The sequence below is a fragment of the Elaeis guineensis genome, chromosome 2 (assembly GCF_000442705.2).
Source record: "Elaeis guineensis isolate ETL-2024a chromosome 2, EG11, whole genome shotgun sequence".
NCBI classification, from domain to species: Eukaryota; Viridiplantae; Streptophyta; class Magnoliopsida; order Arecales; family Arecaceae; genus Elaeis; species Elaeis guineensis.
In genome coordinates, this window is record NC_025994.2 from 85945671 (window position 1) to 85959902 (window position 14232).

General features: G+C 40.9%; 1 protein-coding gene and 1 pseudogene across 1 annotated transcript; one reads left to right on the plus strand and one right to left on the minus strand.

Annotated features, from left to right (window-relative positions):
- Window positions 1–807: 807 nt before the first annotated feature.
- On the minus strand, window positions 808–11578 carry LOC105056400 (exocyst complex component EXO84C). Its single transcript, XM_073252028.1, is given in 8 exon segments — window positions 808–1323; window positions 1414–1550; window positions 1643–1831; window positions 2503–3027; window positions 4578–5619; window positions 8531–8625; window positions 11291–11337; window positions 11340–11578. Coding segments are annotated over 8 exon segments (2322 nt in total). The 5' UTR covers window positions 11386–11578; the 3' UTR covers window positions 808–1082.
- Window positions 9442–14232, plus strand: part of LOC140855668 (uncharacterized) — a 19430-nt pseudogene continuing 14639 nt past the window's right edge.

Below are 14232 nucleotides of genomic sequence, written 5' to 3' on the forward strand. Positions count from 1 at the left end.
AGCTTGAAGTCACTACATTACTACAATTCAGCTAAGAGAGTGATTTAGTAAATACTTTCTTCAGATGTTGGGCATGCATCCGGCATTCTCAAAGAAGAAGGATGTGGGACATCTGCAGACTGAAAAATTTGTTTACCAATTATTTAGTAAGGTTCATTTAACAAAAATTTCCAATAAATCTGCTACAACAACATGCTTGATTCAAACATGAGGCCCCCACTCACCGCAACCAAAAAAAAAAAAGAGGAGGAAGAACAAAGGAGCCTCCCAGTATCAGTTTCCAATAAATCAGGCATTTCCTAATAAAGTTACAAGACTTCTCAAGCCAATGCATAGCCTATTTACAGCATAAGCATCATCAGCCCTATACCAATACAAAAATAGGTTGGCATCGATGTGGTGCCCAGTTTGGAACCTTGCTTGAAATGGCAATGAACAAAAGCAAAACTTACAATATTCAAATGGACAAAAGAAAAAAATTCAAAATGTATTCACAAGAATACGAGGGATAATCACATGGAGCAAAGTTATTTTTGGTTCGCCATATGCCAATGTTTTTTGTAAGATGGGTTCATCCAAACAACCTCACAGATTAGAAAACGAAAACATATGGAGTATTCTACCTCCTTTTGCCTAGGGCCTTGTATAGTTTCTTGCATGACCACCTTATAACAGGTCTATGGGAGGCTGGATCCAACACTCCTTTCCTAACAAATATTTGAAGCTGCAATAGGTGGATGACAAAACACTACATTTATATCTGCTACAATGACCTTGAAATTACTATCACAAACACAGCTAGTTGAGTTATTTGCAAATATGTGCCTGCAATAAGGCACTAATTTGATGAACATTATCTGCTCTGTCTTATACAAGGGCACAACAAATGGGTGGGGAATCAGAAGCCTAGCATCGAACAAAGCTAATGGCATAAGCTCTCGGTTAACACAAAAATATAGCCAGGTCTAAATATTGGTGGGAAATCTTCTCAGTTTAAAACAACAATTTTCCTGTCCTTGCTATTGGGATTAGACTCGACCACTGTGGTTATTTCAACAACCCCACTACCAGAATTACTTTCTTCAAGATTCGGTGTCCGTAAAGTAAACAGGGCTATCAGTTTCACCCATGTTGGCAGAAGCAAAAGATTCTGTAGACTCTACAGTTGATGGGCTTGTAGGGGTCTCATCAGAATCTGATATCTCATCATGTATTGCAATATGCTCATCCGGTTCCGACTCCTCAGATCCTGAAGTTTCCAACATAAGCTTGCTTATTGCTGACTTTGCAGCATCAACAAACCATTCATCCTCCGGAAGTGCACTGAAGAAATGTTCAGTTAGATTGGACAAGTCATGAGAATATATCAGAAGCAACAGAAAAAGTAGAGTTGGAGATGGATAGAATATTTACCTCTGAGGGTCTATACCTCTAGCAGAGAACGTTCCAATAGCCCTTGTTATAACGGCAGACACGAGTTGGTGAACATTTTTCGACGAATATCCCCCACAAACAGCAATTTCAACAATGAAGCGCATATCAAGTATTAACTGATCGCAAAGAGAAACAAGCAATGAGAGTTTAGAACCCCAGACTGCTCAATAGGTCCATAATTAGGTAATTGCTTAATAAAAAGACACACCTGTTGCAACCCAGATGGCTGGAGCTGAACAGAATCATCTTCAAACACATCCCAGAAATCCTGCTCATTAGAGAGCCACATCACTACAGTCTCTGTTAGCCTTGAAAGCAAAATTTTCTGAATCTTTTCTTTCCCAAGTAGGATGTCACCAGCTACAGTTGCTAATTGCTGCAACCTTGCAAACAAAGCCTGCAGCAATGACAAGTGGAAGTTCTGCGATGAAACCATCATGGAGCCTCTGAATGAGGAAAATATGGGCCATAGCATGGATAAAAGTTTCTTTAATCGGAATCGTTATTTATGTATCAGCTAGATAGAACCTACCACAGGAAGTAAATAAATCATTTTCTGTTCGTACCATTCAAAGTCTCCTCAACAGGGAATTAGCTATTAGTTCAATAACATGGTGCATAAATAATGACGGCATCCTTAGTTAAAGGGAAAGGTCTGTCACAGTCTTAACCACACTGTCCAAACTTCGATAAGCATAAGAGGGTCCAGTTGTTGCCTATGTTGAAATTAGTAGAGCACATAGCTATGAGTTACATCTTGCTCTCCAAAAGGTAGTGCAAAAAATTATCATGGTCATTTAAAAATTATAGCAAATAAGGATTTCTAAAGAAAATAAACAAAACTCAAATAAGGAAAATAAATTTATAAAAAGTAAAAGAAAGTAGCTTAAAGTAAAATAACAATACATTTATATTATGATAAAAAATAATAATAGAGCCTATGGATATGTTCCATGGTTTTGAAAATGGCATAAAAGAATCAACTCCAGAATTTGGCAGGCAATAATTACACTACAAGCATCATTTCAACATGTAGAATCACTAAAGAGTTCAAAAAATTGGAACCACCTGAAATGGCAATGAAGGCAATGGATCAGAGTCCCAGAAAAGATCATCTCCTTTCCCTTCCAAATACATCCGAGCATCTAACCTGGTTTTTCCTTCACGAGAATAAATGAAGGTTAAGATATACTGCCTACAGAAATGATCTCTGAGTGTATCCAATGAGTGTTGGAGATGACGCCTCCAATCCTTGTATTCTACAGTACTAATGGCGACAGGACCTATGCCTTCAGAAGACCCACCACCTGCTTCCTTGCTTTCACTTTGTGGACTAAAAATTTTGGATACAGCCATCGGTAATAGTTCATCAGCAACTGTAAATGCAGTTCCTAAAAGTGTAAGTTGTTGAGCATCAGTTTCAGCCCTAAAACTTATAGACTCTTTCTGCTCCATTAGGTTATCATCTTCAGAAGGGCCAGGTAGGGCCTTGATTAATGTTTGTACATACTGATCAAATAGTTGGAGAAGCTTGTTTAATATAGTCCCTCCAAAATGCAATATAGCCATTGGTGTCAGCTGATCCAATAAATCCTGTAAAAGATACAAAAATAAAAATGCGATGTTAATAAATATATCAAGTTATACCAAGATCTTCAATTTAAATAGTAAAACACTAAAATCAACATTGCATGAAAGAGTAGAGGGGTGCAAAAGCATCCACAGCATTCTCAAACTATTTGTATCATCCTCTTCAAACTTCTTATTTTGCATCCTAATAGAATCGAGGGCCACAAGTAGAGTAGATTTACTAATACAGGAAAATATTTGCATCAATCACATCAGAAACCTAGACCTGATGGATTAGGAATGTAGACTTAATATTGGTTCATTTTAGGTCTGTCTTAAATTCAGAACAAAGGCAGACCCCAAAAAGGCAAAACCCATGAAGGCTAGTCTGGGTCAGAATTTGGAACGGCAGCTCCATGTGGATTAGTCTGCTGAAGATCACTTTTATTAGGTTCAATTTTTAGTGGCATACTAGATCAATCATGGTCTGGCAAAAAAAAGAGAAGAGGAGGGAAGAGAGGGGTGCAAAGAGAGACGAAAGGATCAAGTAATAACTATTATTAGGTTCAATTTTTCACTTGATCAATCATGAAAGCTTTAAGCATATAGGATTTATGTATAGAGAAAGGTACCATAATATATAAAGTTCCAATGCAGGTACCCTTTTCAGCATGTATCATCTCATTAAACAGTGAAATATTAGAGAAATAATATTATTTAATAATCTGCTCCAATCTAGTAAATGTAGCCCCTACAGGTATGTTTTCTAAATTGTATCGCTTTCTTCCACAGTATACAAGCAGTGTAGAGCGTACGAAAAGATGTATACCACTGCTATATGCATTAGTGGGTGCACTCATATAATCCACACATACATCTTTAGCTGAATACCAGTTAAGAGATGAATAGCAATCAAGTGATCTAGGTTCTTTACTTTAAGAGTCATTTAGGATAACGTTGTACATAGATATTGTCATCATGCCGGTACTGGTATATGCTGATGATCAGAGAGTACATTAACATGAATCATCTTGAGACTTAACTCAGGAGTGCATTAGTTCTGGTTGTCCTCAAAGATGCATAGCATTCCCATCATTTTTGTCGGTGAAGACATATAAACAACCAGACTCCAAAGGAAACTACCATCAAAATGTATTTGGTTTAGATTAATGCATTAAGGCTTTAAACTATTCTTTTTTCAAAGAATCAGAACATGATTACGTTTAGAAGGAATAATGTCAAAGCAGAAGGCAGGCTTTTCCAAGACAAATAAAAGCAGATGGTTTATGTAGTGGTATACTTGTAATATTCAAGAATATCTAATGCTTGGATGTGCGAAACAGTATGTTGTTAAATGCTTGGATGTGCGAAACAGTATGTTGTTAGTTGTTACAGCTTGAGATCAATAACCCTAGTTGCTGCAAGCTGCTGCACACTACTATGTCAGCAGCATTGCATGTTGAAGCAGCAAGATAACTTTGGCTATAAACATAAACTTCCTCCAACTACTTAAAAAAAACATAATATTTGATGCAGCAGCAGCACTCACACCTTAAAGCAACAAGATTACTTACTTTGACTATAAACATAAACTTTTTCCCGCTGTTTGTAAACATGATATTTGATGGGGCAGCGACAGTAAGTGGACCGCCTTCTTGAGGGGACAGAAGCACCTCATCTTCAAGCATTGCCAAGTCAAGAACCTTAATTCTTGCTCGTCTGAAATTTATATCAAGGACCTCATCAATGTAAGGGTGCAATAGTACCATAAGCAACTTTGAGAACTTCAGTCCTTGCGATTCCAGTATTGAGCAGTGACTAAGACTAGCCTGAATACATATGCTGGCAGAACGGAGAGCAGAAGCACTCTCAAGTGAAGCAGAGATTTCTTTCACCAAATGAACAAGAGACTCTATTTCACATTCAGCCCAATGCACAATCCGATTTGTATAAGTCGGCGCATCTCCAAATATTAAACCAGATTCTTTTGTTATCAATGAAATTGTTGAAAAAACAAGCTGAGAAAGAGTTGCAGTATATGTCTCGGAGTATATAGAACATGAAGGAAGAAAAGCCTCAATGCTTTTCTGGAGACGGGAACCATATGCTTTTAGCAGCAACTGATGGGCCAGAGAACCTTTCCCCAGTTTAACCAAACCGGACAAAGCCTTCTTCAGTTCAGCAATACAAACAGATGGTTGTTCACAAATCCCAACAAGCTGATCCACAAGCACTGCCTTTCTTTCCAGGAATGCTGTCTTATATGAAGAAATTCCAACAGATGGATTTTCCCCCAAGTCATTCAGCTCTGGATAATTTCTCTCTTCTGCCTCTAAAGCCAATAGTGCCTCTTCTATTTTATGCTCTGCCAACAAAACATCCACAGTTTCCAAAAAAGTGACTTTAGGGTCCTCCTTGTCAGCATGCAAGAGTTCATCAAGTTCAGAAATTTGAGGGTCTAGCTCAGCATCAGGTTCCTCACTGTTTTGTTTGTTCCACACTTCTAATTCTCGACAAACACCACTTATTAGATCTTGTACAAGAATTCCTTGAGCAGAAACATGCTTCTGTAGCTCAATTAACTCTTGCTCCACTTCAATAACCTCCTCAGATATTCTGCATACAGTTGGTATGGAAGCAATCAGCACATGTATAAAGGAAAAATTAAAAACTTAAAATGGAAAAAAAAAAAAAGCTTTGAACAAGATAGGTGATATCATCTTTACTTGGCCACCAGAATCATGTTGATTACGTTGATGTAACTATTAGACTTGAAGGCTATTGTATATAAATACTAAGAGGAACATCCAATTATTATAAAAGGTCTAACAAGACCACATCTACAGGTTGCTTTGCTTCACATAGGAACATCAATGTATCTCAGTAAATTTAATTAACCAAAAAAATAAGGTTTCAAACACCGGCTTTGGTGATTAAACATTTCACAGATCAGATATGTGCAGATCTGATTCCATCAGGCCACGATTACCTTATTATAGCTACATTGCCCATTAACAATCCTTGGCTGTCCAGAACCATTACAACCTTGAAGCAAACATTTCTTTCCTTCATCTCATGGAATTCAATTAAAACATATCTAAGATTTCTTTGCAATGCAGTAGAAATCTCCACGATCCCAGTTCTTCTCTAATAAATCTCTAGCGCTTACAGCTTTCAATCAACCCTTAGTCCTATAGAATCTAGAAAATCACTCCTTACCACTTCTTTTCCTTAAAATATGCAGATCTGACATGTGCTGTCCCCATAACCCCTTACATGATTATATCTCAACTTATTAATATCATCATTTATGTGAGCCCAATCATTTGGAGACTAATGTCACTAACCAAATAATTTTTTAAAAAACAATGTCATCTTTTGTTCTGATAATATGTACATGCAAAGTGCAGAACATACATCTAATTTCTTTTTTAACAACACCGAGATGTAGCCTCAAAAAACAAATGACAGAAAAATTCACAAATTCCAAGTTCTTAAGATAAACTTGTTGGTTCTAGAGAGAATCTACCATATAAGTTGAAAGCTAATAATGTTTAAGCAAAACATATGGCCTCTCATGCAACATTCCTGTAATATAAAGTGTGAACCTAGTTCAAGAGCATCATAAGCATTGCGAATTCAGTCTATTAATTATAGGCTCACCTTTACCGCTAATATCTCTCTCTAGCTATTTTGAAGAATAAAATTTTGGTTCATATTATCAAGAGGTGTCATATCATAGTAGCATATTATGCCAAATGCTCATGACTACAGTATTGATTGCTGTTGAGTCTAGCATTACTATGCAATTTTTCTTGTTTCAATTTACTTCGATCCATAACACTTTGTGCTAATAGGACAGCCTCACACTAGAATAGATTGATTTACATATACTGGTTGGTGTTGCTGATATCAGTTAACTATTCTGACATGCAGCTTTAACAACACGATTAAGAAAATAAATCCTTATTGGAAACAAAAGTATGTAGTACAACACTAACATATTTCAAATTGCTTAGGGTCCAGAAATGTCTCAATCACTCATATTCAAATTCACTGATGTTGGAAACAAAAACATGTAATACAACACTAGCATATTACAGATTGTTTAGGGTCCAGAAATGTCTCAATCACTCATATTCATAGTGACTGATAATGCAGGTAAAGCAATGCAACAGCACATACACGTGTAAGCAGGGTAAGATTTAATATGCAGACACACAAATGCCCATAGGCCTCAGAAATATAAAAGCAACAGAAGAGTCTTTGGCTAAACAGTCTAGCAATACAAATACCCTATTATTGGATAACCCAAAAGACAAGTGACACTGATTAATTGTGTATCTCATCTTCCATCATGATTTTACAAAGTTACACCCAATGCTTGGTATAAATTGTGCTGCAACATGCATTCAAGATATATGTCATTGCTCTTTATATATTTTTTTAAAGCACATACAATATTATAAAACCTTTTTTTACAAACAAATTATAATGTGATAACCATCTCTATTACGTGTTGCCCTTGTAACCATCACAAATGATCAAAAATGAAGAACAAAGGTTTGTTTAATCATGTTAATAGGATACTGAACGCTACGTCTTGCATTTTCAAGCTCCAACTCAAGATTTTGGAGAAAGGGAATACCATCATATCTAGAATATATTGCAATATTTTCCCATATTACATATTTATGTCCTTTGGTACATTTTATAATTTTAAGTAATGAAATTACAAAAATGCAAAAGTCCAAACAAAGGGAAAGCTTAAAAAAGAAAAAAGGGACATTCATAAGCATAAACCACAGGTTCACAATTATTAATAACAACCTTTTGCCAACTGAAAGAAAATAAGACTAATTAAATAATACTTGCATGAACCAAGGCTCCAAAAGGTCACACCAAAAAATCAAATACGGAAACATCACATATCTTTTAACTCTCTAAGATTCAATACTAGAAACTAAAACAATATAGTAAAACTCTCCAGCAAAAGAAGAAAAAAATAACCTTGTAATACACTAAAATAAAAACTAGAACAAAGCATCAGAAAGTGCATTCTACCTGCTATTAAAATTTGAAAGCTCCTATCAAAAAGGTGGGATAATATGTCACATATTTGGTGCCACGAGTATTTATGCCTAAGGATAATAAAGGTTGGGCAGCCATTGTTCAATAATCTGACTGAAATGCAGAACTGGCATTGTTAATACTTTGAATTAGTTCTTCCCTTCAATGCATATGATTTTCCATTTTCCCCATAACTTGCAACAATTTCTAGAAACCTAAATTCAATAGCAAGCTTAAACCAGACAGTGCAAGGCATCATTGCCCCCAACCACTTATGCATTTTATCACATATATTTTTAAGCTGTGAAGTGGTGAACCTAACAGCTACAAAATCATGAAGAAAGGACAGCTACAGAGTAGTTAAGACAAGTTGTCCAATGTTCTACTGATAATGCTAATCAGAAGTTTTCTCTAATAAATGCCAAATAATGAGGATAATGCTTTTTTGCACTATTACCTGAGGAAGGCTAGGTACTTTGAGTGCATGTTCCCAGACAGATTTTCCACTGCATCTTTTAATTCCAAAAGCTCGGAACAGATTTTCCTGATCCCCTGCATATTTAGACATGACAACAGGAGATGTGAAGTGGCTGCCACAAATGAGGAAAGAAGGAAACACAGGTATGGAGGTATCCTATGGTTACCGAAATCATTGCTAATGTATACAACCCAAACAAAGTATAACAAAATTACTTCAACCACATAAAAATAAGAGAACAGGCATGTTTGGTGTTGCTTCTACTTTTTAAAAACTCCTCATAAAGGAAGAAGCCAAAAGCTAGGTTTTCCAATTTCTCCTAGAAGCACTTTTTTAACGTTTCTTCTTATACAAGCACTTTTTATACATTGTTACCAAACATTTTTTTTTCTTAGGAAGCAGGTTTTTTTTTTTTTTGCTTTAAAAGTTGCTAAGTATTTTTTGGAAGTAACACAAAGGGCATGTTTGGCACTACTTATGGCCTCCAAAAAAAAAAAAATACCATCACAAAAGGAGAAGCTGAAAAATAGGTTTGCTAGCTTCTCGTAAGAGCACTTTTTTAAACTTCTCTTCTTGCAAAACTACTTTTCAGAAATTGTTATGAAATACTTAGGGTGCGTTTGGTTAACCACTAAAAAAGTACTTTTTTTGCTTTTTGATTTTTGAAAAGCAAAAATCAAAAAGCAATGTTTGGTAACACCACAAAAAGCAAAGATAATTACTTTCTGTGGAAAGCAAAATTTTTTTGCTTTTTAAAATTTACTTTTGCTTCTTCCCGACTTACCCGAACTCGCCCCGACGCTCACCACCTCGCCCTCCTCCTCACCATCTCCCGTGCCATCGCCTTCTTCCACTGGCTCTCCTCCCACCCCCCCTTTCGCCACACCCCCCTCTCCTATCTCGCCATGGCCCACCTCCTCCACCGCCGCTGCCTCCCCTCCCTCGCCCGGCCTCTCCTCCGCCTCCTCGTTGCCCACTGCGGCCGCCACTCTGCCCCTGCCCTCTTCTCCTCCACCCTCCAGGCCGCCGCCCCCTAACCCTTCCCTCCTCAACTCCCTCGTCCTCGAGTACACTGACGTCGACCTCATCTTCGATGCCATCCACTGTCTTCACCTTGCTATTCGGCACTGCCTCCCCCTCCCATTCCGCTCCTCCACTCGCCTCCTCCACCTGCTAATGAGGTCTGACTCCCCCGCTGCCACCTAGGCCTTCAAATCGAAGATCCTCACCGCCGGATTCCCTCCTAAGCTGCAAACTTTCAACATGCCAATCCACTCTCTTTGCAAGGAGGGTAGGGTCAGGGAGGCCCATTTGATTTTCGATGAGATTCGGAGGTTTAAAACCGAGCCCAGTGCCGTCAACTTCAATACTCTCATCAATGGCTACTGTAAAGTTGGCGACTTGGATGCTGGATTTGATTTGAAGAAACGGATGATGGAAGCTGGGGTCCATCCTGATGTTTTTACATACAGTGTTTTGGTCAGGGGGTTGTGTAAAGCCAATAGGTTGGAGGATGCCAACCAATTGTTCAATGAAATGTGCTATAGAGGTTTGGTTCCCAATGCCGTTACATTCACCATGTTGATTGATGGGCACTGTAAAGATAGCAAGGTTGTCGCTGGGATAGAGATTTATAGAGAGATGTGTAGGAAAGGTATTCGACCAGATTTGATTACTTTTAATACTCTTGTGAATGACCTCTGCAAGGATGGGGATTTGAGGGAGGTGAAGCGGGTTGTGGAGGGATTTTAATATGTAAAATAATAACAAAACATTATGTGCTTATCAAACATGTTTTTTTTGCTTTTTTGCTTTATAGCAACTAGTTACCAAACATACTTTTTACTTTTTTGTTTTTGGTGATTACAAGCTAAAAATGGTTTTACAAAGAGAAGAAAAGATACCGCACTGCTCTAATCAAAGCTGCTAAGCAAAATACAAAGGATTTGTTCTTGGAGGATCATAAAGATGACACAAATTGCAGTTCGAACCATTAATTCCAGTAATGCATATCCCACCCATCTGAAATAAAGTAGATTGAAGACAATACAACTCGGCATAACAATCTCATAAAGCGCTTGTTCCATAGGCTAGCAAACAAAATTTTCATCTCTGTTTATATATTCGACCAAATTATACCAATAAGAATCATAACATCACGGCCATCTAAGTTTTGATTGTAGTTGGAACCCATTTAGACTTTAGTTCTGAAGCCAATCCAATCCATAAAAACGTCGTTGCATTACACTATTACCAAGCATTCTTCCTTTCCAATCTCATGGTTTCACTTCTACAGTGACACCAGTAACTAGCCAATCCTTCTAAAATCTTGAAGACTTCGTAGGCAAAAGACCACAGATTAGAACCAAACACAAAATACAAACTACGAGAATATAAGGGCAGACAACACCAACCATTTGATTCATCTATTATCGATAGGCGATAATCTCGAAGTGCCCACAGATTACATCCACCAAAACTTGTATGCGATAGTCAATGGAGATTTAGCGACCCTAAGTCCCAAGTAAGATTATTAAAAAAAGCACAGAATAAGGCATCGCGAGCTGATTTTCTCCCAATACTACTGTAACCCCTCGCGCATTTGAAGTCATATTCTAAGGTTATTTCACCCTAGGGCATTACAACTTAATTATAACAACCAGGAGAAAAACTATATATTTATATTAAGCACTTCGAAATAGACATGGAATAGAGAGAGAGAGGGGGGGGGGGGGGAACCTTTTCGGTGTCGGACTGGTAAATGGAGTTGATGCTGGACTGGGGGTGATCCACTCGTGCGTCAGGAAGTCGTCTTCCTCCTCGCTGCTCTCCATCCTACTCTCTCTTCTCTTCTACTTCTTCCCCCTCCTTTCCCCTTCTCTTCCTCTTTGTTATCAATTCCTCTGCCGCAGTCCCCGAAGACCGATACTGGAGGAAAGCGGGGGAGAAGTAGGGGGAGTCTTGGAAATTGGAGAAGGGAAAGGGGCTACGCCACCGCTTTCGGCACCGACCAAGAAACCCATGGAAAGGGTACCAGTATCAACTTTTCTGTCATGGGTCCGGCCGTGGGGGCATGCTTCGGTGTGCGTTTATTTGCGTTTAGTTTATTTCTTTTATGCTATGGCGGGACCCTCCAGCATGTTCAACCGACGGATCTGCACTATCGCATGGACCACGTTTCCCACAGAGGGAACGGTCAACGTCTATGCGAATGGCTAATGACAGGTTTTTTTTTCCATTTTGGAAGACGATTCATTTGACGGTCAGGATCGCCTTGTGATACGGTTGATGGTAGGTGTACCAAAAAGGAGCAACATGCCGAGGTCCCCAGATCACGTTTGTCCTACTCCTCGCCTTTTTGCGTCGCCAGGTAGGAAAAAGCATGCCTGCATCGGCGAAAGGACATTAGGTCCGAGAGGGCACCACCTGGTGACACCTTAGGATTCGTGCTCACTACTCTTGATGCACAACGAATCTCTAACCACTACTTATTGTTTGACAAATTGCCCCAGCCAACTAGTGTGCAATTAATTGCACACGCAAGCTTTTTCTTTCTTTTTTTTTTTTTTCAAGATAATAAAGTCATGTGGCATCACTCGCAAAATGCACCACTTTATGATATACTTGGCCTTATCTTAACGAAATATTGTAGCTAACCCACCATCTTTATCGCCGTCTCGAAAGATATGAATGCAAAGTTCAAAGAGTTGTTTCATTATGATACACGTATTTGAAAGGTGTGGATGGTTATTGTATTTGATAATGATGGTGGATAGATTTAATACAAATGACAAATTCTCATGATGATGTAATAAAAAAGGATTGGCAATTTGGCATGGTTTTCAAGGTTCCCTATGTTCAAGAGGATGGAGGAATAACTAAACCAGCGCAATTCAAATGAGAACTTTCGTAGTATATCAATCTAATGCATTATAAAACATATCTGCTGTAATTGATGGGCAATAATTTAAAACTACAAACATGTACAAGAGAACTAGCGTCGACTTGCTGAGTTTTAACTAGGAAGCTGCAAAGGGATGGATAAAACTATCACTAAAGTTCCATAAATTTGGACGTGATCTAAACTTAACCAAGACGTAATCCAACCGTTGGGCCTATGAGTTGAGCATCTTTTCAGAAAAAGGCTTGTTGGGGGATACCTACCGACCGACCGACCGACCGACCGACTATCGGAGGGCCCGACCGGCTAGCGGCCCGACCGACTAACCGACGGCCCGACGAACGACTCCGACTGGCCGATCGTAAGTCGGGCGGCAGGCCAACGGACGCCATCAGCGGCTAACCACGGCCATTCCACGGTCTATTCCCGACCGACTGAACCCAGAGGTCCGGTCGCCGATCCACTTGAAGCTCGCCGACCGACGGAGGAGCCCCGACGCCACTCTGATGGCCACCGACCTTGGGTCGGCCGACTCCACCAACCGCCGTACGGCCGCCAGACGTTGTCAGCTCTGACACGGACACGCGGCACAGTTACCTAGGGGTATTGTCCCGCCGAGAGCCGGGTCAACCCTGGTGATTAGACGGCTACACGGCGACATGATGTTTTCACGGCGGCTCTGACAGCCTACAGTGAGTTGACAGTTCCTCACTTGTCCGCGCCATTAATGACGGCGCCATACCGTGCTCCACTATATATACCGGGGAAGGCAACAGTGCAAAAGGTCGATCCGCCCGTCTCTTCCACATACGCAGGCTCGCTCCTCTCTCTTTCTCCCTCTCAGAGCTCTCTGTCTGCATTTTACTGTTGCCCAGTCACCTCTCTGACTTGACCGTCGGAGGGTCCCCGCCGGAGCCGCCTCCGGTCAGTGCGGACTTCCTTTCGCAGGTGCACGCTCCCCGACGATCGGACGACGAGGCGATTGGCCGCAACAGATTGGCGCGCCAGGTAGGGGACAGCATGACAAGGACAAGAGCTCAACGATCGAGAATCACTGGGTCGGCAAGGCGTTCTTCCCGCCGGGAAGAGGCCTCTCCACCATCACCGGCGGCGGAGCCTAGCTCTCCGCGCCCTGCAGTGACTACGGAGGCGCAGATTGCGGCCATTGTACGGCAGATGACCGTACTGACCGACGCAGTCAAAAGCCTCCAGCAACAACCGGCGGCCCGACCTATGCCTTCCAGGAGCAGCCGCCGACGGTCGCGCCGACCCCTGCCGCCTCCAGGCGAGCACTCCCAACAGCGCTCCCACGGGGAGGAGGAGGGTCGACCTCAGCGCGACGACCGACGGTCCCAGCGGCCCTCTCCTTCCCCGTTGGAACGGGCGAGGAAGGAAAAGCGGCCGCGCACACCGTCGGCCTCTCCTTCAGAGTCTTCCGGAGGCTCCACTCCTGGGGTCTCCCAGCATCGACGAGCGGACGACTACGAGCGACGGTTCGAGGAGATCGACCGCCGGCTCGCCCAACTGCAAATGGACGGCCAGAAGTCTTCGAACGACGTCGACTTCCAGACCGCCCAGCCTCTCTCTCGACTGGTCCTCGATGAGCCGATTCCCAGTCGGTTCAAAATGCCGAACGTGGAGCCATACGACGGCTCTGCCGACCCAGTCGACCACCTCGAGAGCTACAAAGCTCTCATGACGATTCAAGGGGCAACCGACGCTCTGTTTTGCATCGGCTTCCCCGCCACACTTCGCAAGGCTGCCAGGGCTTGGTACTCCG